The 24,698-nt window shown below is 62.5% G+C and overlaps 4 protein-coding genes across 11 annotated transcripts in view; 3 read left to right on the forward strand and 1 right to left on the reverse strand.

Moving 5' to 3' along the window:
• CTSD (cathepsin D) overlaps positions 1-24,698 on the reverse strand; it is a 261,837-nt gene that overhangs the window by 79,723 nt on the left and 157,416 nt on the right. The window lies entirely within an intron of this gene.
• Positions 671-5,462, forward strand: SYT8 (synaptotagmin 8). Of its 7 annotated transcripts, none has more exons than XR_007719316.1 (8): positions 671-1,065; positions 1,162-1,325; positions 1,740-1,838; positions 1,980-2,138; positions 2,228-2,395; positions 2,536-2,641; positions 2,738-4,811; positions 5,428-5,462. XR_007719316.1 is itself a non-coding variant. In XM_050757891.1 (8 exons), the coding sequence occupies exons 1-8, from the start codon at positions 972-974 to the stop codon at positions 3,210-3,212; spliced, it is 1,164 nt and encodes a 387-aa protein (XP_050613848.1). In that variant the 5' UTR covers positions 671-971; the 3' UTR covers positions 3,213-3,302. The 7 variants fall into 7 exon arrangements, 3 of the variants coding, with proteins under 3 accessions (XP_050613848.1, XP_050613847.1, XP_050613846.1); XM_050757891.1 differs by lacking the exon at positions 5,428-5,462 and having other exon boundaries at positions 2,738-2,871; positions 2,973-3,302; XR_007719317.1 differs by having other exon boundaries at positions 792-1,065; positions 1,980-2,395; positions 2,583-2,641.
• Positions 5,978-7,470, forward strand: TNNI2 (troponin I2, fast skeletal type). Its single transcript, XM_050757985.1, has 5 exons — positions 5,978-6,202; positions 6,286-6,414; positions 6,579-6,668; positions 6,790-6,966; positions 7,248-7,470. The coding sequence occupies exons 2-5, from the start codon at positions 6,292-6,294 to the stop codon at positions 7,341-7,343; spliced, it is 486 nt and encodes a 161-aa protein (XP_050613942.1). The 5' UTR covers positions 5,978-6,202; positions 6,286-6,291; the 3' UTR covers positions 7,344-7,470.
• Positions 19,603-24,698, forward strand: part of LSP1 (lymphocyte specific protein 1) — a 39,247-nt gene continuing 34,151 nt past the window's right edge. Inside the window, exon 1 of one of the 2 annotated variants that reach the window (XM_050757916.1) lies at positions 19,603-19,838. In XM_050757916.1, coding sequence (XP_050613873.1) covers positions 19,786-19,838 — 53 coding nt within the window. In that variant the 5' untranslated portion in view covers positions 19,603-19,785. The remainder of the gene's footprint in view (positions 19,839-24,698) is intronic. The other variant, XM_050757921.1, reaches the window with a different exon arrangement.

The following is a 24,698-nucleotide window of genomic DNA, read 5'->3' on the forward strand; positions in this document are numbered from 1 at the left end:
AGTCACCCCGGGCCCGGGGTCACCGTGGGCCCCATGTGGCACCCTGGTTCCCCTGCCTGTAGGTGGGAGGAGCCAGTCTGTCCAGGTGTGCTCCCTCCCCAGGCCCCAGGAAGGCGGGTACAGGGGCCAGCAGCTGCACCCACCCCACCCTCCTTCCCACCCACATGCCGAAGGGTGGCCAGAGGCAGGCAGGTGGGCGAGTCCAGGCGGCGGCTGAGTCAGTGTGTGAGGAATGTTCTGGCCGCTCCCAGCTGCACCCTGCCCCTACCTGCCCCCACCTCACCTTCGTCCCCAGGCGCTGTGGCCCTGAGCCCCTGCCAGGAATGCACCTTTAGCTGAGGCCTGCTCAGTGAGCTCCCCCAACAGCCAGCCCTGCTCCTCGCCCCACGACCCCGCAGACCCCTCTGGGCTTCCATGTTCCTGGGGGCTGCAGTGAGCATGCTCCACCTGCACGGCTGGAAACCATAGTGGGCCCCAGCTGTGGTGGGTCCTGGGGTAGGGGCAAGGAAGTGATGGGACCGCAGAGATGAGACCCCCAGGGATGAGATGGGACCCCCCAGGCAGGGCCCAGGGTCCAGGACCCGGGAGAGAGAAGCAGGGAGGGAGAGGGCTTCCTGGTGGAGGAAGCATCCTACAGTGGGGGCAAGGGTGCTCTGAGGGCCGGTGAAGGCAGGGACTAGGCTGCCCAGGCCCTGCCTGCTTGGCTGGGGCTGGGGGCTGTGGGGAGGTGGCCAGGAGGCTGGGCCTGGGCAGCTAAACTGGAGCTTTGGCCAGGGTCCAGAGCCTCCCTCCCTTCAGCTTCCTGCCGTGCAGAGCCCTCGCCCCTGGCCACCCTAGGCTGCTTCCTTGCCCAGCAGACCCAGCACTGGTTGCTGCCAGGCAGATGGGGCACCGGGCAGGGGCTGGAGGGGCTGCCCTCCCAGCTGACCCAGCCTCCTGGGCTGCTTCCTCCAAACCAGCAGGGTGGAAAGATGGGGCACCCACCAGACTCTCCCAGTGCCCTGGCCCCAGCTGGTACCACAGCTATACCTGGGCTTATTCCAGACCTCATCGCCGGGACCCCCTGTGAGTTGTGGGACTCCCAAGAGGGGTGTGGGGATAACCCAGCCAAGTGGGGGCTGCAGCTGTCCGTAGATGCACTCAGCCTGGCCTCTACCCCAGGGCCCCGCTGGGCTCTCATTGCAGGCGCCCTTGCCGCGGGCGTCCTCGTCGTCTCCTGCCTCCTCTGTGCTGCCTGCTGCTGCTGCCGCCGCCACAGGAAGAAGCCCAGGGACAAGGAGGCGGTGGGTCTGGGCAGTGCCCGTGGCATCACCACCACCCACCTGGTGAGGAGCGGCCCCTTCTCGCTCAGTCCAGAGAGGGCTCGAAATCCAGGTTCCAGAGCCTAGGGCGGCGAGGCGAGTTCAGCCCCAGGGACGGTTTAGCCCCCACAGAGGCAGGGGCGGCGAGGGCCTTCCTGGCAGGGAAAGTGGGTGAACGGAGGTGAGGAGGAGGTCACGCAACAGGGGCTGCTCCATGGGCCCAGGGGAGCCACAGCGGGTTCTTGAGGAAGGCAAGGGATACCACAGACCCCACGTTTGAGGTGGGTTTGGCCGGTCTCACACAGCACACAGCGAAGCCGAGGGTTTGTGCCTGTCAGGTGGCCTGGCCTGGCCTGTCATGTAGTGCTGCCCGGGAGCCCAGGGCTCTGATGGGGCATGATGCCAGCACCACCTGCCCCTTGTCCCAACTCACTCCAGGTGCAGCCTGATGTGGATAGCCTGGAGTCCAGTCCGGGGGGCGCTCAGCAATGGGGGCGCCTGCAGCTGTCCCTGGAGTACGACTTTGGAAGCCAGGAGGTGAAGGACCTTGCTGTGCAGGACCAGCGGTTCTGCGAGTTTCCGGAAGGGGTGATGGGTGGAGTGCAAATCCTGTGCCCTGGGTGGTGGGGAGCTGACAGGGCAGGGGCCCTTGGCTGAGCCCACCCCCTTGGCTCCCAGATCAGGGTGGGCCTGAGGCAGGCAGCCGACCTGAGGCCCGGGGGCACCGTGGACCCCTATGCGCGGGTCAGCGTCTCCACCCAGTCCGGGCACAGACACGAGACAAAGGTGCACCGAGGCACGCTCTGCCCTGTGTTTGACGAGACCTGCTGCTTCCACGTGAGTCAGGGATGGTGGGCTGGGTGGGCCTGGACAGCTGGGTGGGCCTGGGCTGGGGCAGCAGGGCCTGGTTCACGCCGCTGCCTCAGATCCCGCAGGCGGAGCTGCCGGGGACCACCCTGCAGGTGCAGCTTTTCAACTTCAAGCGCTTCTCGGGGCATGAGCCCCTGGGTGAGCTCCGCCTGCCACTGGGCACCGTGGATCTACAGCACGTTCTGGAGCACTGGTACCCGCTGGGTCCGCCGGCTGCCACTGAGGTGAGGCGCTGATCACCAGGTCACAGCCCAAGGCAGAGCTGGCAGGGCCCTGAGGCCTGGTGGGCAGCAGCTGCGGGAGCCTGAACCCCAGCTCGGCCAGAATCACCCTTCCGGGCTAAAGCCCCTCTTGCCGCCCGCAGCCCGAGCAGGTGGGAGAGCTGTGCTTCTCTCTCCGGTACGTGCCCAGCTCAGGCCGGCTGACCGTGGTGGTGCTGGAGGCTCGAGGCCTGCGTCCAGGACTGGCAGGTGAGGGTCACACCTGCCCATGCTGGTGTACAGAGCGGGGGCCTGTGCTCGGCCCTGAGCCCTGGGATGCCCCTTCGGCACCTCTTACCCTCCCAGAGCCCTACGTGAAGGTCCAGCTCATGCTGAACCAGAGGAAGTGGAAGAAGAGAAAGACAGCCACCAGAAAGGGCACGGCTGCCCCCTACTTCAACGAGGCCTTCACCTTCCTGGTGCCCTTCAGTCAGGTCCAGGTGGGTCTCCGGGAGGCAGGGGCAGAGCGGGACCCAGTGCCGGACCACGAAGACCACAGTCTTTCTCCTCCAACTCCGACACATGGCCTGTCTCTGCACAGAATGTGGACCTGGTGCTGGCCGTCTGGGACCGCGGCCTGCCGCTCCGGGCTGAGCCCGTGGGCAAGGTGCACCTGGGTGCCCGGGCCTCGGGGCAGCCCCTGCAACACTGGGCAGACATGCTGGCCCACGCCCGGCGGCCCATTGCCCAGTGGCACCCCCTGCAGCCAGCCAGGGAGGTGGACCGCGTGCTGGCCCTGCAGCCCCGCCTGCGCCTGCACCTGCCCTTGCCCCACTCCTGAACGCGCCGCGTGCCTCGGTCTCCCCGCTGAGCCCAGGCACTTGCCCAGGCCGCCCTGCAGGACCACTGCAATAAACGCCTTCTCCTGCCACTGTGTGTCCGGCTGGAGCCTGGAGGGGATGCAGAAACAGGGCCTGGCTCCACTCGCCAGGGCCCCCCCACAATGACAGGGGAGGGGCTCCTCTCCAGAGTCAGCCAGGCCCTGAGGCCTCTGACTGGTCCCTGCCGGACCCTCCGGTAGGGGTGGGAAACCTGCCCACGAGCACCGATCCCCACCCCCGGGCCACGTGGGAAGACCTGGGAGGTGGGGGCCAGAGAGTCGGGACCACATGGGATGGGGCGAGCTAGAGCCAGCCCTGTAGGGACACAGTGGGCAGTGGTGTTTGGGGGCCGGTGAGCGTGGAGGGAGGACCCCCAGCACCTCAGAGACCAGCACTGCAGGGCCTTCCCCGCATGAGCAGCAGGGGGCAGCAGATGCCTTCGGAAGTTGCTGGGGCCTTTAGGGGCTCAGTCCTGGCCGGATGCCCCTCCCAGGCCCCACACATCTGGGCTGCCTTAGCGGCTGGAGCCTCCACGCTGCTGTTTCCTCTGATCCTCCCCATGGGGCTGCGAAGCCGGCAGGGCTGGGGCCAAGAGCCCCCACTCCGAGAGGGTGCCAAGTCACGGTCCAGGGGGCCTCTGCAGGGCGGGGGCCTGGGGGCTGGGGGGGTGAGGGCCGCCTCAGGGTCTGAGTGAGAAGGCAATGCCAGGCCTGCCCGGGCAGCCAGGCGGGCCCCAAGCCCCCGCAGGTCAGAGAGGCTCCCAAGGCAGGTGGTGCCACTCTCCTTAGGTTGAAGGATGTGTTCCAAGTCGCCCGGCGAGGGGACAGTTCCGGGAAGGCTGGGAGGGGCCCAGAGGCACATGCGGCGTGCCCCTCACTCCTGGTCCTGCTCCCCAGGCAGGGAGATAGCATCACGCAAAGAGGGGGCAGTCCGCCAGCCCTCGGCCGACGTGGCGGAGCCTGGAAGGCCACGTCTGGAAGTCCAGGCCTCACCCCGGGAGCCAGGCTTGCCGAAGGGGGTCAGGCCTGGGCTGAAGTGGGAAACGGCCCGTTGCAGGGGCTGAGTGGGGAAGCTGGCCCAGCAGGGAGAGGCTGTGGCTGTCACCCAGCAGGCAGCCAGGTCGGTGGGCTGGACGCTGACCTCGGGCGAGATGGGCTGAGGCGAGGTGTGGATCCTCGCAGTGACCCCTCAGCTGACCCAAGCCGTGTGCCCGGCCGAGGCCACAGGCAAAGCCAGGCACACTGTCCTCAGGCTCCTTACAAGAACAACAGAGGCATCTCCAGCGCGTCACCAAGCCCTAAATAGAGCAGCTCAGCCATGGCATCCCCCACCAAGACTTCTTGGACTGGGCGGCAGCACGCGGCCAGGCCAGGCGGCCGGACAGGTGGGGAGGTCTCTGCGGCTCTCCGCGCCCCCATTGGTCTGAGGAGGACTCCATGCCCTTTCCGAGCAGGGGCCCAGCCTGGGGGAGGCCATTTATACCCCTCCCCCTGGGCCCACCAGCCCAACTCACTGCTGCCGGCCTGACCTCGCTCCCAGCCCTGCTGCCCAGATTCTAGGTGAGGCCCAACCCGGCCCACCAAGGCCGGGGCACAGGATGTGGCTCGAGCTAGTTGAGGGAGGACTCCCTGGGGCAGGGGTCTGGGGGCCTGGGGGATGCCGCCAGCAGCCCTCTTTGGGGGCCTGCACGGATCTGGGAGAGAGAAGGAGAGGCTTGGGGAGGCAGCTCTAGTGCGAGGCAGGTTCTAGACAGGCCCTGACCACCAGGCTTCATCTCTGGGGACCCTGGAAGGAGAGTTTAGGGGTCAAGAAACCCCAAAACCTGAACCCCCAGGCCAAACTGAGGAGCGATTTCTTCCACGCACTTAGGCCCAAAGCCAAAGACAGAGGGTTAAAAATAACAGCGTCACTGAGGAGGCCACCTGTGCTGGCCCATCCCGCCCTCCCTCGGGGACAGCTGCAGCTCCTCAGGCTATGCCTGGGACATTTTGGGAACACTTTCTCCTCTTACTTCTCACCCTGGGGAATTCCAAGACATTGTCCTTGAAGGAGGTGAGAGTAGGGGGTGGGAGGGAGGGGCTGTCATCGGGAGGCCTGAGCCCCTCACCACCTGATGGGCACAGGCATCGCGGCGGCAAGGGCCCGGCCAACACCCCTTCCTTCCTCTCCCCACAGGCTCCAAGCTCAGGACCTCAGGATGGGAGAGTAAGTAGCACCCCTGTACCCCCATACAGTGACCCTGCCCACCTCCTGCCCTGTCCACCCCATCACACGCTCCGACCCCGCCAGACATGGCCCTAACCTCTGTCTTCTCTCCCCGTCCTGCCTGCGTCCTCTCTCCCCGGACAGTGAGGAGGTAAGTACTTGCTGGGGGCTCAAAACAGGACGAGGAGGGAGCTCCCCCAACTCAGGATAGGTCATCGGTCACAGCCTCAAGGCCCTAAGGCCCAGGGAATATGGCCCGGCCCTCCCCGCTGGCAAAAGTGCCCCACCCACCCACCAAGACGCAGCCGAAAGAGAGGAAGTGGCTGCCCCGAGCCTTCTGGGGCAGGGGAAGTGCAGCTGTGGCCTGGTCACAGGGGAATCACTTCTTCTTTCTGATTCCTGCACTTCCTGCCCCTACCTCGCCGGCCGACCTGCCCCCAACTGGCCTTGAGGCCTCCTCTCCCCCAACCTCTGGCCTCCCAGCACCATGTGCCACCTGGGCAAAGTGTCACACACCACACAGCGTGTCCCAGAGCAAGGTCTGGGGCCAGTGAGGCCCAGACTGCCCATCATGGCCTCGGGAGCTCCCAGGCTCCGCTGGTCCCTGAGCCGGAGCCCCTGACCTGGCCAGGGAGCCTGGAGAGGGGTGGGGGTGCTCCCGGCCTGGAGGCCCTGACTCAACCCCCTGTCCCCTGCCCTGCAGAAGCGCAACAGGGCCATCACGGCCCGCAGGCAGCACCTGAAGGTAGGTGTGGGCTCCCCGGGGGCCGCCCAGGTGGGTCTGCAGGGGGGCCAGCTGCAGCCCCCTCACCGCCTGCCCCGCCACAGAGCGTGATGCTGCAGATAGCGGCCACAGAGCTGGAGAAGGAGGAGAGCCGCCGCGAGGCCGAGAAGCAGAACTACCTGTCAGAGCATTGCCCGCCACTGCACATCCCGGGCTCCATGTCAGAAGTACAGGTACTGGCCCCTCCCCGGCCGCCTCGCCTCCCCAGCAGCAGGCCTGCCTGCTACCTCAGTTTCCCCACTTTTGTCAAGAGGGCCAGCGGGGTGGTCAGGGCAGGGGCAGGTGACCATGGCTGCCAAGTGTCAAGATGGTTACCCGCCCCCACACCCACCCCTAGGAGCTCTGCAAACAGCTGCACGCCAAGATCGACGCGGCTGAGGAGGAGAAGTATGACATGGAGGTGAAGGTGCAGAAGAGCAGCAAGGAGGTGAGTGGTGGGTGCAGGCGGGCAGCAGGCGGGCAGGCAGTAGCCCAGCGGGCAAGTGGGCGGGCCAGGGAGGCCGAGGCCACCAGGACCTCAGGCTTCCACCTGGCTCTCCTGCCCACAGCTGGAGGACATGAACCAGAAGCTGTTTGATCTGCGGGGCAAGTTCAAGCGGCCCCCGCTGCGGAGGGTGCGCATGTCGGCTGACGCCATGCTCAAGGCCCTGCTGGGCTCCAAGCACAAGGTGTGCATGGACCTGAGGGCCAACCTGAAGCAGGTCAAGAAGGAGGACACAGAGAAGGTATGTGCCGCGGGGGGAGCACCACCACACCTGCCCTGCCAGGGGAACATCTCCCACACCTGCCCTGTCCCTGGGGAGCACCTCCCACACCTGCCCTGTCCCTGGGGAGCACCTCCCACACCTGCCCTGCCAGGAGCCCTGCACCACTGCCCCTCCAGGGTGCCATGCAGGTGACACTCCACTGCCCAAAGCAGAGGGTAAACTGAAGCTGAAGGTGGTGTGGACCAGGGTGCACACATAAGCGGGGGGGCCTGAGCTCTCTCCTGCCTTCCCCTCCACAGGAGCGGGACCTGCGAGACGTGGGTGACTGGAGGAAGAACATCGAGGAGAAGTCTGGCATGGAGGGCCGGAAGAAGATGTTTGAGTCCGAGTCCTAGGCTACTCGCTGCCCCCACGCCTGCCCCGGTGCCCGGCTCCCAGCAGAACATACTAGGGGGATGCACCCAGAGCCTGCCAGGGAGGGCTGGCCTCACCTCCACTGTCAATAAAGGATTTGAATCCCCATGGCTGGTCTGGTCTGGCTCTCCCCAGCCTCATCGGCCGTGCTCTGGACCCCCGCATCTGTGGCCTGCAGTGTGGTCAGTGGCCAGCGGGGAAAGCCCGGGAGGAGGCCACAGGGGGCCTGGGGATTTCAGGCTGGGAGGGAAGCTGCTTCCAGCAAGGAGGTGAGCCTGGGAAGGCCCCTACAGGGGAATCCACCCCAGGCTGCATGGGGCTGGTTGGTAAGGGCCCTGATAGGTCCCTTGGCGTTCCTGGGGCTTGGCCTGGGCATGTCCAACATGCAGGGCTGGGGACGGAGGCTGCGGGACCGAGCCAGGTCTGGGTGGGAGTTCCCGAGATGAGCAGGTCTCCCATTTGCACAGCCATCCAAAGGCCCTGCTGGGGCTCCAGAGAGATCCACACATGTGACACACGCATAGCCTCCGCAGTGCTGGGGGCGGCCCCCTATTCCTCCCAAGCTGCCCCTCCTCAGGGAGCTCATCTGAGGCAGGAAGCCAAGGGCTACATTAGACCCCAGGCTGCTGTCCACATGTGCCCACCCCCAGATCCTCCTGCTCATCCCCCTCCCACATCACTTTAGGGGCAGACCCCCAGCCCCGGGGCCTCCCTGCTTTTCCTATCTGCCCCCTGCCCTGAGGGCTGAGGCCTGAGTTGGGGGTAGGGCTGGGCACGGGGAGCGTGGAGGGTCGAGCCTGCATGGTGGGCCATGACCAGGCCAAATTGGTAGTCTCCGGGCTGGGGACCAGCATGGTGCTGGGGGCTGGCCGGCCCGGTCACTGGTCCTTACTGCCACCCTGAAAGGCAGGCTGTGTCACTCCTCACCATGCCAGGGGACCAAGAGACCTGTGCCCATCGGGCAGGGGCTGGTCCTGGCCCTGACCTGGCCCCAGTGCGGTTCCCAAGTCTTTTTTCCACTCAGCCCCAGATCCCAGCCCCATCTGGCCACCAAGGACAAGGCAGTTGACAGGTCCTGACAAGACCGGTGACAGCAAGGCCGCGTTATCAGCCCTGCTCTTTGAAGGTTGACAGAGCAGGCACGCCAAGGTCCCTGTGCTCTGATCTGCTCTGGGGAGCTGCCAGCCCGCGCTCTGCCCTTGTCCCCGGGAGGTCTGTTCGACTGATCTGCCGGAGGTAGGACGTGCAGCAGCAGTTCCGCCTCGGGCTGCCTTGAGGGACTGACGTCAATGGGCGCCTGGAACGGCCTTGGCTGTGTGCAGTCCCCTGCCCCCCCGGGCACCCTCCAGCCCTGGCACTCAGCTCTGATCTTTTCTGTAGCTGGAGCCCCACGCCAGTCCGAACCCCCCACCCGGGGTTTCTCCCAGAGCCTTCTGTAGGGGAACTCATGGAGCAGGGCAGCTTGGGGCCAAGGGGGCACTGCCTGGTGGGTGCAGCCATGGTGGAGGTGCATGGCACCCCATGCCAGGATGATGGGACCAGGCGCGGCCCAGGGTGTAGGAGGCCGTGGGGCACAGAAGAGACCTGGCCTGTGGGGGGGACGCTGCACAAGGCCAAGCCTCAGCTGTGGCCTGAAGGAGGACAAGCGCGGAGGCAGAGGGTGCTACAGGCCGGAGCACGTCGCAGGCAGAACCAGGCGGGCAGCAGGCAGAGCGAGGGACAGGCGGCGGTGGGGCCTGGCCTCGGACCCCTTGCAGGGGACACAGCAGCTTTCCAGAGCCTGTGCCCACCGGGAAAGGGGGCTGGACCCGAACCCACAGGGCATTAGAGGAGTGTGGCAGAGGAGCTGAGGTAGGAGCATCACACCTGGCTCCCAGCCTCAAGACTCAACTCGGCCGGGGCAGACGCGCTCTGCGGGAAGATTCTCTTTTTTATTTCAAAGCAAGGAAACGTTGAACACAAACACGAAATTCCAAAGAGTGACCCTCTGGGGTGGGTGGGGTGGGGCCAGAGCAGGGGCGGAATGGAGAGGACCCCTACGCTGATGTAGGTTTGGGGAATGTTTTAATTCTTGGGCTGGATAGTAGATGCACGGGTGTTTGTCAAATTCCCAACAAATGAGTGAGGGAGTAAATGAAGGAGTAAGTGAGAGGCCTGCGGAAAGCAAGCCAGCAGATATCAAACCGGCGCCCCCCGAGCCCGGCTCCTTCCCCCTCGGGTGATGCTGGTGCCCCTGCTGGAAGTGAGGCCTGCGGCCAGTGCTGCGTGTGGCTGTCCCCCAGCTCTGCATTCTAGAAAGACCTCAGCAGAGTGGAGCACAGAGCAAGTCACCGCTGGGTCGGGGGAGTGAGGAACGGAGACATGGAAGGGGCTGGGTCCCCAGGACTTGTTGGCTGAGGGACGTGAGGAAGGCAGGCACCTGCTGGGGGCACGGGTGGGCAGGGACTGTTCTCCAGGGCAGGAGCCCTGAGAAAGTGGCTTTGGGAGGAGGTGAGCCACTCACTTTGGGGCTGCTGGGTTTGGGGGCCCTGTGGAAATTCCTAGGGGAGAGCTGGCCCAGGCAGCCGGAGCTGTGCTGGGCTGGAGATGTGGATGTGGGTGTCCTGGGTGGTGAGCCGATGGGCAGAGGTGCCCAAGGCCAGGGCGAGAGGAGAGGAGGGGGAGGGTGGGGACAGCCAGGGCAGCTGGGGCAGCCACCACGAGCCCCAGGGTAGTCCCAGAAGAGGAGGGGGACAGGCCCAGGGCAGGGGATGTGGGCAGGCCTGTGCATGACTCCGGAGGTCAGGGAGGACATGGCCTCTGAAGTCCCGGGTAACCCGTGCTGGGCTGTGGCCAGGAAGGGGTTGGGGAAGACTGGGCACAGCGGGCCAAGGAGGGAGGGGTGGGAGGAAGTGCACGGGGCGCCCCTGGAAGTTGCGGCTGCTGGAGACAGAAGGCAGGGGTTCCTCGGGGAAGGCAGGCGTGGGTGCAGGGCAGGTGTGGGTTCTTCTGCACACGTGGGCGTTTCCTGCTCTGAGACTGAGCCACCCAGACGCAGACACCCCAGTATCAAGGAGCACATCAGGCCCCAGGCCCTGTTCTCTAAAACCATCCTCGCCTGAAGGACCCAGGGCTCCTCGGAAGAAGGTTGACTGCAGGGCGGGGCAGGAAACGTGCAGGAAGAGCCTGCCATGTCCTTTCTGCTAGGAGGCCGCGGTGACGCAGAGGGCCTGCCCTGTGCCCCCGCCGATGGGAGCGGCCATCAGGACACAGACTGGCAGACAAGATAACACTCAGCGTCCGCGGCGAACGTGCTCAAGTTCACGGCTGCACTGTGGTTACACAAAACATCTGCATTCCAAGGAAACAGACCTTAAAGTCTTTAGGAGGAAAGGAGGGAGACAGAGAGGCAGAGAGACGGAGACAAAGAGAGAGACAGAGACACAGAGACACAGAGACAGAGACACAGAGACAGAGACACAGAGACAGAGAGACACAGAGACAGAGACAGACAGAAAGATAGACAGAGATGGAGAGACACAGAAACACAGAGACAGAGAGACAGAGAGAGACACAAAGACAGACAGTCAAAGAGGCAGAGAGACAGAGAACAAGAGACAGAGAGACAGAGACCGAGACAGAGACAGTGAGAGAGGCAGAGAGACAGAGAGACAGAGGCAGAGAGACAGAGAGGCAGAGAGACAGAGGCAGAGACGAGAGGAGAGAGAGGCAGAGAGAGACAGAGAGAGACAGAGAGACAGAGAGACAGAGAGAGACAGAGGCAGAGAGACAGAGAGACAGAGAGAGAGGCAGAGAGACAGAGAGGCAGAGAGACAGAGAGGCAGAGGCAGAGAGACAGAGAGGCAGAGAGACAGAGAGGCAGAGGCAGAGAGACAGAGAGGCAGAGACAGAGAGACAGAGAGGCAGAGAGACAGAGAGAGCAGAGAGGCAGAGAGGCAGAGAGACAGAGAGGCAGAGGCAGAGAGACAGAGAGGCAGAGAGACAGAGAGGCAGAGAGACAGAGAGGCAGAGAGACAGAGAGGCAGAGAGACAGAGAGGCAGAGAGACAGAGAGGCAGAGAGACAGAGAGGCACAGAGAGACAGAGAGGCAGAGAGACAGAGAGGCAGAGAGGCAGAGACAGAGAGGCAGAGAGAGGACAGAGAGGCAGAGAGACAGAGAGAGAGAGAGACAGAGAGGCAGAGAGACAGAGAGGCAGAGAGAGAGACCGAGAGGCAGAGAGACAGAGAGAGCAGAGAGACAGAGAGGCAGAGAGCAGAGAGACAGAGAGGCAGAGACAGAGAGGCAGAGAGAGACAGAGAGGCAGAGAGAGAGACAGAGAGGCAGAGAGACAGAGAGGCAGAGAGACAGAGAGAGAGAGAGAGACAGAGAGACAGAGAGGCAGAGAGACAGAGAGGCAGAGAGACAGAGAGGCAGAGAGACAGAGAGGCAGAGAGGCAGAGAGACAGAGAGGCAGAGACAGAGAGACAGAGAGGCAGAGAGACAGAGAGGCAGAGAGAGAGAGAGAGAGCAGAGAGACAGAGAGGCAGAGGCAGAGAGACAGAGAGGCAGAGAGACAGAGGCAGAGAGACAGAGAGGCAGAGGCAGAGAGACAGAGAGGCAGAGGCAGAGAGACAGAGAGACAGAAACACACAGAGACAGAGAGACAAGAGACAGACAGACACAGGCAGAGAGACACGAACAGAGGCAGACAGAGAAAGAGACAGAGGTTCAGAGAAACAGAGAGAGGCTGAGAGGCGGAGAAGCAGGGGTCGAATGGCAAAGTGGACGAGTGCCCTGGGTGAGGGGGGCACAGATGCACCTTGTCAAATTCTTATTCTTGAAACTTATCTGTGGGTTTGAAATTATTTCCCCCAAAGCTAAACTTTTCTTTAAACGTTAAAGCAATACAATTTGTAAGCAACAACAAAAACAGACGACATGAAAACCACCACAAGTTAACAGAGAGGACCTCACAGGGCTCAGGTGTGGGTAGAAAGGTGCCCCAGAGGGTGTGGGGGACTTCGGGGGTGGTGGGGGAGGCTGAGGACTGCGTGTGTGCCCCTGGCTGAGGGCCAAGGGCGGGGCTGGGTGCCAGGCCTCCGGGGACACCTTGGTTAGGGTTAGGGTTAGGGTTAGGTTTAGGGCCAGGGATCCAAGGCTGGAAAGTTGCCCTTCAGGGACAGCAGGAGGGAGGCCCGGGTGCCCTGGGCAGGGTGGGCGCTGGGTGGAGCTAGGACGAGGCAGGTCACAGGGCTTTGTTCTCTCTGCAGGGCTGAACTCAGAGGGGCTTCCCCCTGACCTTCACCCTCACACACTCGGTCAAGGGGAAGCCAGGAGTGGGGTCCCAGAGGGGGACACAGAGTTCCCCCATGAATGTCCACCTGCTGGACCCCCTGTGTGGTCCTCAGGGGTTCACTGGGCTTCCACTGAGGGGCCCCAGGATCAGGGCTGGGCTTCATGCTCTCTCCCCAGCTGTGCCTCGCCCCTGACCTGTCCAGCCCTGTGTCCTTTTTGTTCCCCTGGCACCGGCTGTGCCTGGGCCCAGACCCACCTTTGCAGGCCGGTGCCTGGCTCCAGCCATCCTTGGAAAGCTGAGCCCGGCGCTTGCCAGACCTCACCCACTCCTCCGGCTCCAGCTCTTACCAGACGGCCCTGGAGCCCAGGGTTCGAGCTGCCTCTGTGGCTCAGCCCCCCACTCCACCCCAACGGGGTGCCCAGCCTCGGTTTACCCAGATGTACGATGAACATGGAGATGAGAGCGTCTGCCTCACTGGACCATCTGGTAGGCAGGGACCCGGCGGGCACCTCCTGCCTCCCTAAGCTCCTCGCCTACCATGCCCCCCAGAGTCAGCCCGACTCTCCCCCAGTCCCAGCAAGGCCTGGCTCGGACCCCTGTACCACCCAGCTGCGGAATATCACACCAGGACCACCAAGCCTGCCTCTGCCCCAGGCCTGGAAGCTTCTCCCCAGACTCTCCCTGTGGCCGTCTCCTTCATACCCTTTAGTTCCGGCATGGTCACCTCCTCCGTGAAGCCCTCTGTGAGTCCCCCAGCCATCTCTGTGACTTCTCCTGGTTATTTTCCAGAATGACCATGGGCTTGTTTTTTCATTTGTTCACTGTTCGTCTCTTCCTCTGGGAGGGAAACTCCACAAAGTTGGGGACCTGGAGTTATTTGCAGCTGTGTCAGCGCTGCTGGGGCAAGCGGCTAGCTTACACCCATGACGGGACCTGGGGACAGGGATAGGCGTCTGCATGGGGATTGTCTAACAGTCCCTACAGGACACTGGGGCCACCATGTACACTGGGGTCCTCTGGCAGCCGGCGTCCCCCGTTGTGCGGGGCTGGTCGTGACCAACCAGGAAGCTCCCCGGATCCCCCTGTTGCTTCTGCCTCCTGCAAGCACCTCTGTCCCCTCGACAAGCACAGCCTGGCCCCAGGGCCTCCCCTTCTCCTGGCCCCGTCACCCCCACCTCCTCACCACCCCCTCCCATCTCCCTTTGCTCCCCGTCCTTGCCAGGCTGCTCTTGACTCCCTGTCCCCTCCTTGAGCCATCGGGAAGGCCTGGGTCCTTGCAGACCCGAGTCTCTGCAGCTGTCCCTCCAGCAGGCCGCCAAGAATCATCACGGCATCGGGCCGGGCAGTTTCCACAAGCTTCCTCCTCCTGATCCTCCCCTCCGCCCCCTCCACCAAGCCCCCCAAATCTTTCACTCACACCCCAAATCACCCGGGCCCCCCACCTCAAACCAGAGGCCACTGGGGCAGAATCCAGCAGTTATCACCGCCCTCTCATGAAGTGTCCCACGCCCCCCAGAGCACATGTCCACAGCGAGGCCATTCACAGCACTCAGGTTTGCTCCCTGCCTGCAGGTCCCAGCCAGCCCTGCTCTCGCTGGAGGTTGAGTTTCTCATGAGTGAAGGCCCCAGTCACTCTGATGCCACCAAATGGTGGAGACAAAACCAAGCTCTAAAGATTTTAAAAGAGTGAGAGAGGAAAAAAAAAAAAAGGAAGGCCAGGTGTGGTGACTCACGCCTTTAATCCCAGGACTTTGGGAGGCTGAGTGGTGGCCTCGAGCTCAGGAGTTTGGGACCAGCCTGGGCAACAAAGTGAGACCCCGTCTCTACAAAACAATATAAAAATTAACTGGGTGTGCTGGTGTATGTCTGTGGTCCCAGCTAGGGAGGCAGAGCTAGGCTGAGGCAGGAGAATGGCTTGAGCCCGGGAGGCGGAGGTTGCAGTTAGCCCAGATCACGCCACTGCACTCCAGCTTGGGTGACAGAGCGAGATTCTATCTCAAAAATTAAAGCTTTAAGAATTTAAAGAAAGAAAGAAAAAAAAAAAAGAAGGCCAGGCCGATGGCTCATGCCTGTAACCCCAGGATTTTGGAAGGCCAAGGTGGGTGGATTGAGGCCAGGAGTTTGAGACCAGCCTGGGCAACATAGCAAAACCCCATCTCTACGAAATTTTTTTTAAGTGAAAAATAAAGTAAAAACTAAAAGCAAACAAGATAAATAGCCAAGCTCTCCGACTCAAGGCCTTTCGTGCCAACCGACGCCCATCTTGTTCGACCCAGCCTGTGTCTCTGCGTCTGCTGGAAAACTTCTGCCCTCGGCTGGCCTTGAACCCTGGGCTCCCCCAGTGCTGCCTCCCCAACCCCCGGCCTGTCCACTCTGTGAGGGGCAGTTCTCTGGTCACTGCCCTCTCCTGGCATCCCTCCGATCCACCCGGCCCCCTCGAAGGCTTCCCCGCCCCTTTCCTGTCTGTCTCTGTCTCCACTGAGAGCTTCTCTTCCTCACTCTCTTTACTCCTGGGCCAGATTCCCCAGCTCACCAGTGGCCACGGTCAGTGGAAGGAAAGGGACCAAGGGACCCCAGCTCACGTGCAGGGAGAGGGCACAGCCCCCAGCTTTGCTCCCCACAGCAAACGCCTCCAGCACCTGCGGGTGCCCACAGAGTGATTCACCAGGGAGGGGCGCTGCGGGATGTATTGTACTGAGGAATGTCCTTTCCCGCCCATGGTGCGAGCACACAGCGTCTCCTGCCCAGGTCTCTCCCAGCTCAGCTGGGACTTCTACACACACCTCCAGCCTGCTACACAGGTCCTAACCGCTGGCTTCTCCCCTCAAATCCAGAGCAAGACCCTGCACCACCCAGACATCTGCCTTGTGGCCTCTGCACCTGGAGTGTCCCTGTGTCCTGCCCGCCTGGCACAGACCTCCTCCTGGATGACCCCTCAGGGCTTTGCTGCTTGGCTCCATCCCCTGGAGTCTGATGCCCTCAGCTCGCTCCATCCCAGAATTCAAACTAACTCATCGCCTGACGCAGCCGCTTGCTGGTCCCCGTGCTGCTTGCTGGACCCTGCACCAGATTTGGAGACAGGACAACCGAGGGGCCGGAGTCGCCCTCCACACACCTCCCTTAGAGTTTCAGGAGGGAGTGGCACTGAGGGAAGAAATGATTCTGCATCTCATTCTTGGGTAGACTCTTAGCTCTTCAGAGGAAGGCTATGTTCCTATTTAACCTCCCACCCAGCAGGGCCCACAAGGTCCTCAAACATGCACGGACTGCCCAGGTGCAGTGGTTCTTGCTTGCACTCCCAGCATGGGAGTACATGGGAGGCTGAGACAGGAGGATAGTTGGAGCCCAGGAGCTCAAGACCAGCCTGGGAAATATGGCAAGACCCCGTCTGTACACACAAAAATTTTTTTAATTAGCTGGGCATGGTGGTATGTACCTGTGATCCCAGTTACTTGGGAAGCTGAGGCGGGAGGATCACTTGAGCCAAGGAGGTAGAGGCTGCAGTGAGCCTTGGTTGCACCACTGCACGTCAGTCTGGGCAACAGAGCAAGACCCTGTCACACACACACACAAACACACACACACACATAAATATGCCCGGACTGCCTGAGGGGTGGCTGGGCCCCTGCTCGGGACACCTCCCCCCTTGCCCATGCCTGCCAGTCCAGGCTGAGTGGAGGGAAGGGCTGGAGGCAGGGGCTTGGCCAGGGAGGGAAGAAGTGAGAAGGGGGTGGACCACATGGACTGGGCACGCTCTGGGATGGTTTTTACTTTTGTTTCTTTGTTAAAATGTTGAGTGATTTGCACATCAACGTGGAGGGTGTACGGAGGAGAGGCTCGGGGGATGGGGAGGAAGGTGGATGGGCCACAAGATAGCGTCTGGGGAGGAGGAGCTGAGTGAGAGAGCAAGAGTCTGCCTTCTCCACGATGGTGATGTGGGCAGGAGAGAGGGCTGGACGGCCACAGGAGGACACCCCGCACCCTGGCTTCCCTGCCCTCTGTGATTCGGGAGGTGAGGGCGCACATCTGCTGAGAAGGCCTCCCAGAGCACCGTGAGCATCCTGGAGTGTGGCCTATTCCTCAGCCTGGGTTCCCGGAGAACAGGGCAGGGTTCCCCCACACTGTGGCCTGCTTGCGGGACGCACCACCAGAGCGACTGTCCTGCTGCCCTGCCGCTGCCGTGATGTCAAGCTCCCGCATTCTGGAAGTCCGAGATCCTGGGGTGGACAGGGCTGGTTCTCCCGAGGCCTCTCCCACTGCTGGGGGTCCCGGTGCCCCTTGGTGTGACTGTCCTGTGGATGCCTCACCCTCATCTCTGCTGTCTTCTCATGGGGAGTTCCCCACCATGGGTGTCCATGTCCACATTTCCTCTTTTTGTGAAACGGAGTCTCGCTCTGTCGCCCAGGCTAAAGTGCAGTGGCACGATCTCGGCTCACTGTAACTTCCGCCTCCCAGGTTCGTGCCATTCTCCTGTCTCAGCCTCCTGAGTAGCTGGGATTACAGGTGCCCACCACCACACCCGGCTAATTTTTTTTTTTTTGTTTTTTTTTTTTGGTATTTTTAGTAGAGATGGGATTTCACTGTGTTAGCCAGGATGGTCTTGTCTCCTGACCTCGTGATCTGCCCGCCTCGGCCTCCCAAAGTGCTGGGATTACAGGCGTGAGACGCTGCGCCCGGCCCACATTTCCTCTTTTTGTAAGGAAACCAGTCACACTGGATGAGTGGCCACCCTCCTCCACCATGACCTCATCCAGCTAATGACACCTGCAGCCACTCTGCTTCCAAACACGGTCATGCTCCGAGGGACTGGGCTGGGGTAGGGTTAGAACTTCACCATATGAACGTTGTGGGGGGCATGATTCAGCCCCAACAGGGTTGGGTAGGCAGAGGGGAGGAGGGCACACTCTCCAAGCCCCGGGGCAGGCCGATCATCACCCCAACCTTCAGCTCCAGGGTCTATGGGCCTCCCGCTCTGGCCACGTGGCTTTGTAGACCTGGGGCTGAGCGTGGTTTTGTGCTTTGTGTCTCCCTCTTGAAATTCTTAAGGTTTTTTTGTTTTTGTTTTTGTTTTGTTTTGTTTCAGGTGGAGTCTAGATCTGTCGCCCAGGCTGAAGGGCAGTGGCACGATCTTGGCTCACTGCAAACTCCGCCTCCCAGGTTCAAGCAATTCTCCTACCTCAGCTTCCCGAGTAGCTGGGATTACAGGCGTGTGCCACCACGCCTGGCTAATTTTTGTATTTTTAGTAGAGACGGGATTTCACCATGTTGGCCAGGCTGGTGTCAAACTCCTGACCTCAAGTGATCCACCTGCCTCGGGCTCCCAAAGTGCTGGGATTACAGGCGTGAGCCACCACGCCCGGTCAAAATTCTTAATTTTGAACCACAGGGTCCTGCATTCTTATTTTGCTCTAGCTCCAAAAGTGAGGCAGCCTGTCCAGCCTTCGGGCAGTAGAGGGCGGGATGGGGTGGACCCCAGTCTCCATCTGCCTGTTCTCTTCCTGGCAAGGTTCCTGAAGCTCCCAGCGAAGAGTTTGGGGCTGCCCTTCTGCAGGCCAGGGGAGGGAACACAAGGGCAGATGGACATGGGCATTGCACCTGCTGACACGGCGTCTGGACGGGTGGGTGAGCAGGATGGCTGCAACCTGGAGGCGAGACCTTACCGCCCCGAGGGGAGCCGTTTCAGGATGGCCTCAGGAGGGAGGCTGCAGAGTGAGAACTGCAGGGCCGTGACATGTGCTGCTCTGCAAGGGGGGCTTGGGGGCCCTTAGGGACCCCCAGGGAGGAGGCACGGGGAAGATACAAGCATGACCTATTCATCTCCACAGCGCTGGGCCTGGCCTGGTTCTAGCCCTGCCCATCATCTGGGCCACGGATCCCTCTGGTGCCTCCACTCGTGAGGCTCTGAGTAAGCCTCTGCCGGTCTTTGCGGTGTTTGGTGGGTGGGGGACTCGCTGCCTCCCATGGAGGCGGCTCCTGGTTCGGCCCCAGCCTGATGGGCCAACACTCTCCGCCCTGGGCCTTCCCGACCCCTGGCCTCTCTCCAGCCCCTCTTTGCCTCGGGAACCCCTGCAAATCCTTGCTGGTTGGATTTCTCAGGCCCAGCCGCTGGCCAGGGCTCCCTTCTCCCCTTCTCCTGGGCTGAGGTTTCCAACAGGGAAGCCTTTACCTCCTCCGGGGCTGCCCCACTTCGGCCCAGCTTAAGTCCTCCCCTGCCTCAGCTTTTGGGGTCTGGCCCCCACAGTCATGCCTCCTCCTGACCCTGGAGCCGCTGTGTGGCCACTCCCAGAAGCTGAGGGCAGTGAGGGCTGGAAACAGCCTCCATCCCTCCCCTCGGCCCTGCCTGTGCCTCTCGGGAGGGTCCCTGAGGCACCCCCATTAGAGCCTGGGGACACGAACCACTCGGTGGTCAACTCCAGCGCCCAGAGCATGGAGAGCAGGGGCAGGGGGTGGACGAGGCAGCTGCCCAACGGCTCGGCATCAGCCAGGGAGCCCAAGACAGAGCAAAGCACCTGACGGGTAGGATGCAGGGGCATCCCGGGCACAGCCCCTAAAGCCCCCTGGAACCCACAGCCATTTGGGGTGCTCAAGGCAATGACCCCAGGCTTTGAGAAAAGGTTCCACCAAGTTCCATGAGAGCCTGTAGGAGAGCCAGCCTCTGGGGAGATTTCACCCAAAGAGGCTACAACGCTCACATGGTGCTTATGGGATCACAGACGTGCTTGTCCCTGATGCTGCAGGAGAACCAGCCACTCACAGCTGAACCTGGCGGCCAGAGCTACTAGCGGGGACCAGGGGCAGCATGCCCCGCGCCCTCCCAGCCTTGACGAGCTGCCTGAGGCCATCTGGGCCCTTGCACCCCGTCTCCGTCCCCCAGGCCCCTGTAACTTGCTTAACGCTTCCTGAGAGGTGGTTTGGTTTTTTGTTTTTTTTTTTTCTTCCTCTCCTCTTGTAGCAACAGATTAAAAAACAACACCACCCTGACCCAAGCCAAGATAGGTTCCAAACCTCAACCTGCCGCCGGAAGGGGGAAGTGAAACCCGGCGGGGGGTGGGGGCTCCGAGGCCGCCCCAGAAAGCCCTGAAAGCCACAGCACGTACACCCACTCCAGGAATCTGCCAGCACCCTGTGGGGTCCAGACTACAGGCCGATGGCAGAGGCTTCGAGTGACCCAGGCGCTGAGGAGCGGGAAGAGTTGCTGGGGTAAGGGTCTGTGGCGACACCCAGCGCCCTGTGCCGTGTCCACGGGTGCATAGTCCTTGAGCTGCATGGATGGTGGAGAACGGGGGTGCCTGATGGGGAATCTGGGCTCCTCGATGAGAGAATGTGGATGTCCAATGGGGAAGCTGGGGACCCACAGACAGGTGTCAGGAAGTCTTGCCGGGACCCCCGTCTCATAACAAGGGTGGAGGCCTCTTCTGCCTGCCTCTGTGCCCTGAACTCACTAGGGGAGGCGCGTGGGATCCTAAGCCCATGGTGGATGCCTGAAGCGGGGAGACCCCAAGACGTGGCCTGGACTGCTGGGGAGGAGCTGGGGACTGTGGGCCCTGTTAGCTTGGGAAGAAGCGAGGTGGGGGCTGGGGAGCAGCTGCTCTGGGAGGGGTGGCACTGGCCTGGGCCCAGCCTCCTGCCCACAGGACTATCTGAGAGGGGTTATCCTGCCTTGAGGGTCTGGAGGCTGCCAAGCTTGGGGTCCAGCAGGCCTCAAGGCAGGACACCCAAAGCTGCCTCTGACTTGCTGTAAAGGACAAGGCCCAGGATTCTGACAGGTGCCTGTGCTGGGTGCCGGCCACCGTGTGTTGGTTGGGATGGGGACATGAGGGGGCATGGCAGAGGTTGTGTGTGGGACTACCAAGGCCAGAGCTGGGCAGAGAAACCCCACAGCCAAAGGCCTCCTAGCGGGCAGCTGTACTCTGTGGTACCAATGGACATCCAGCCCTGTGCTGGGGCGGGTGGAGAGGGCTAGGGGCCTGGTAACTGGGCTCCGTGGCAGGGGGGAGCTGCCGGCCAGCAGGCATCCAGGCATCGCAGCTAAGCCTCGCCAGGGGAATCTGACTTGCCCCCGGTGCAGGTCCCAGCAGAGATGGGAGGGCTCAGGGCGTGGGGTGCGGGGACAGGCAGGGCTTTGAGGGGCAGAGGGGCAACATGCTAATGGTCAGGGGATGGCCCGTGCTGGGGATAGAGGCCAGCCTAGGAGCAGGCCAGCGGGGGCTGTGGCCTGGTGTGCGGAAGGGAAGGTGCTGGGGCCCAGGTCACAGAAAGGGCGTGACGCCCGGAGTCACACAGGATGAACCTGAGAGGAGGCCCAGGGTGACGCTCACACACCCCAAAACTGCAGCCAGGGCTGCTACCAGGCTCTGCCTGGGTGCTGACGGCAGAGGGTCCCTGTCTAATCGACCCAGGGCGGTGCAGGACCGCCTCCCTGCCTTCATGCAAAGTGGGTCCTGGCCCCAGCTCCTGTGCTGTGTTGGCAGTTGCAGTCACTGTCCTGTGTCTGTGTCCTTGGTGGCTGTCACATTGCCGTGGGCCTGGTGTGTGTGAAGGGTCTGCATCTCGGACTTCTTGCTGCCAAATCCCACTGGGGCACAGGTGTGGGGGCTGCTGAAGGGACGCTGCGTGCCGTGAGTGGAGTGGAGGCTAAGCAGAGGCCACGGCTGGCTGGGGGCTGGGTCGGGATGTCCGTGCCTGTCCCCAGGGAGAAGTGGGAGGATGCCCTGCCCAGGCCGTGCACAGGGAGACAGGCTGCTGGGCGCACAACAGCTGTGTCGGCTCCAAAACGGCCCCTCCTGTCAGCTCCGCCCCCAGCCCTGGACGAGGTGCTGCTCCTGGTCACCTCATGCCCATAGAAGGGCAGGACTTGAGCCTCTGGGCTAGGGCACCCCCGCCTTCCTCCTTGGCCTCATCCTTGGCCACCCCCTCCCAGCTGTCTCATATGCCTTGATCCCCGGGGCCAGGCAGGGTGGGGGGTTGGGCGGCCATGGCCAAGGCACAGATGATCCTGGGGCATCTTGGTGCAGATCCCAGGAGGCCAAGGCTGCACCTGTGCCGGGGCTGTCAGGAGCTCCAGCTGGAGAACGATGGTTCTCCTGGGCTCTGCAGAGCCTGGACTCCCTCCTTGGACATCCCCGGCCCCTCCAAATTGCATGGGGTGGGGAGCCAAACCTGACCTTTCAGAATGAAACTGAGAGCCCGTGCGGGGTAGGGTTCTCATTTCAAAAGGTGATTAAGGGAACCGGGGAGTTTCCTGTCTAGGATGGGACAGAAGTCCCCCTGCACCCAGACAGGGATGTGTGGCCTGGGAGGCCCCCCGTGGGAGTCCCCAGGAAGGCCCAGGCTGGGCGGGTTCGGCTGAGGCTGGAGAAAAGCAGATGAGACATCCCCCCACGCGTCTCACAGGGCACCAGGGACGCCAGGCTGTGACGGTCTCAGGACATGCCCCCCACACGAGGCCCTGGGCAGGCCAAGCCCCTCCAGCCGGACAAGTGGGTCCAGCCCCTCAGACTGTCCCATGATGTGGCCCCTCCCCTCAGACTGCCTGGGATGGGGCCAAATTCCTCAGAACCACCCCTCCATGATGTGGCCTTTCAGATGCCCCCAGGACAGGACTGTCCTCTCCCACCGGGCCTCAGGCCAGAGCAGGTCCCCTGACCCTGGGCGGGATCCGGGCTCCACTTCGGCTGCCAGCCAGGCTGGACTGCGGTTCCTCCACTCGGGGGCACTCCTGTCTCGCCCGGTTGTCCAGCTGACAGTCACTAGCTTGTCCTTGTCCCTTGGGGGCAGGGACGAGGATTTCACAGAGCTCCCTTGTGGCTCTGGGGGGACTCCCTGGTGACGCTAGGGGGACGCCTGCCCTCCATAGTCCCCAAGAGCAAGACTCCCAACCCTGAGAAACTACCCAGCCTTGGGGGCCTTGAGGCGATGAGGACGGGGCAGTCCCGGCCCACAGCTAGGGAGGGTCAGGACACCCTCTCAGACCTTGGGTTCGACATATCCAAATGTTGGAACCCAACTCTGCAGGGGTGCACCCTCCCTGGGGTCACACTTCGTATGTGGCTGCAGTGCCTGTCCTTGGCCCAGCTGCCCTGGGGCTCCCATCCCATGCCCACACCTAGAAGGCAAGTCTGCCTGCCCGCATGCCATCCCACAGACACCCTGGTGGCTCTCTCAGTCTGCCCCTGTGCAACCCAGGCCCCTACCAGGAAGACCCTGCCCCCAGTCTGTTCCGCATGCATGACCAGGCCGTGTCTCCCACGCAAAGAACCATTCACCAGCTACAGGCAAAGACCATGGCTCTGGGTGGCCAGGCCAGGCCCTCCTGGCCTGGCTGAACTCACTTCCCATCCCACCGGCTTTCCCAGCTCTTCCCAGTTTTGGAAGGTGTCAGAGCCCTGGCACGTGCCCCTGCTAGCATCACCCAATCACCCTGCCCCTCTGCAGACCTTCAAAGGCTTGCCCAGCCCGCAGTGGGAGGCTGCTGCCCGGGGCTCTGGCAGGACCTGCCATGGACAGCTCCAGTCCTGCAGCCCCACCTGGCCCATCAGAGCCTCCCTCGCTTCTCCATGTGCTGAGCTGAGTTGGGAAGGGGAGGGATGACCTGAGGGGCCTCTCTGGCAGGGACCCTTCTGGACTCTGTCCCTGGAGAGCCTCAGAGCTCTAGATTCTGCAGGAGGACGGGGCTGAACTCACCTGGAGGCCCCAGGCAGCCCCTGGGAAGCCTTCATCTGAGCAGCAGGAGCCCACTGGATGGAGCCCCCCAGGCAGTCAGGCCCTTGGGCAGCCCTCCCGCCCACCTTCCCTCCGAGTAAGGGCCGGGCACCACCCGGAGGATGCACAATGCTCCAAGCTGGGGTAGGCGGCCCTGAGAGCCCCCAGCAGTGCCCATGGCTGCTCAGGAAAGAGGGCAGAGCTGGGGACAGTCGGGGAAGCCACCTCAGCCCCAGCCCTGGCCCCACAGGGGCTGCTGAGGGAGGTTGGGATTGAGGTCTAAGCCCTGGGGCTCCCTCCCTACACCTTCCTGTGGTCAAGACCTGATGTCTGGACCCGGGATCCCTGGGGAGGTCCCCTTCCTCCTGCCCTGGGCAAGGGGTCTCAGGCACCTGGAAGTTTCCCAGGGACGCAGAAGGATGTCTTCTTCCTCTTGGGCTGGCAGGCGCTGCTGTCCGCTGACACCCAGCTGGGCTGTTTGCACAAATGGGAGCATCACAGGCCCCACCCCCGCTGATTCTAGAAGCCAGAATCCTTCCTTCCCCCGCCCCCTTCCTGGTTGCCTTGTGTCTCCTAAAACAATCCTGTAGCCACAGAAAGGCAGTGCCAGGAGGGTCTGGGGGCCAGGTGGTCCAGCTGGGACAGGCCCTGGCAGGTGGCACCTTGGGGTGGCAGGATGGTGGGCCTCCCCTCCACTACCCTACAGGCCAGCCTGCTCAGTTCCCTGAGAAGGTGCCAGACGGATGGGTGAGCCCTAGAGAAGAGGAGGGTGTCGGCAGTGGAAACAGCCAAGTGGTCTCCCGCCTGAGTCCTCAGGCTGGTGAGGGGTGGGGGTGTGAGCTCTGCCTTGCAGTCCCAGCCCCTGAGATCCCACTGCTGGGGGAGAAGGAGGGGGATGGGCTGCAAGGCCCCAGGGCTGGTCTTGCATGAGCTGCTATAGGCCTAGAAGTGCTTTCTGGGTGAGTAAGCCCTACCCCTCTGAGGCCTCAGTTTCCCCATCTGCACACTCAGAATGTAGCTACTCAGACCAAACACTCGCTCCATGCCAGTCTTTGCCAAGTTATTTATTTATTCATATATTTATTTATTTATTTGAGACAGAGTCTCGCTCTGTTGCCCAGGCTGGAGTGCAGTGGCACGATCTCGGCTCACTGGAAACTCCGCCTCACAGGTTCAAGCAATTCTCCCACCTCAGTTTCCCGAGTAGCTGGGATGACAGGCACCTGCCACTGCCCCCCGCTAATTTTTGTATTTTTAGTAGAGACAAGGGTTTCACCATGTTGGCCAGGCTGGTCTCGAACTCCTGACCTCAGGTGATCCACCCGCCTCAGCCTCCCAAAGTCCTGGGATTACAAGCAT

This window comes from Macaca thibetana, chromosome 14, assembly GCF_024542745.1.
Source record: "Macaca thibetana thibetana isolate TM-01 chromosome 14, ASM2454274v1, whole genome shotgun sequence".
Classification (NCBI taxonomy): Eukaryota; Metazoa; Chordata; class Mammalia; order Primates; family Cercopithecidae; genus Macaca; species Macaca thibetana.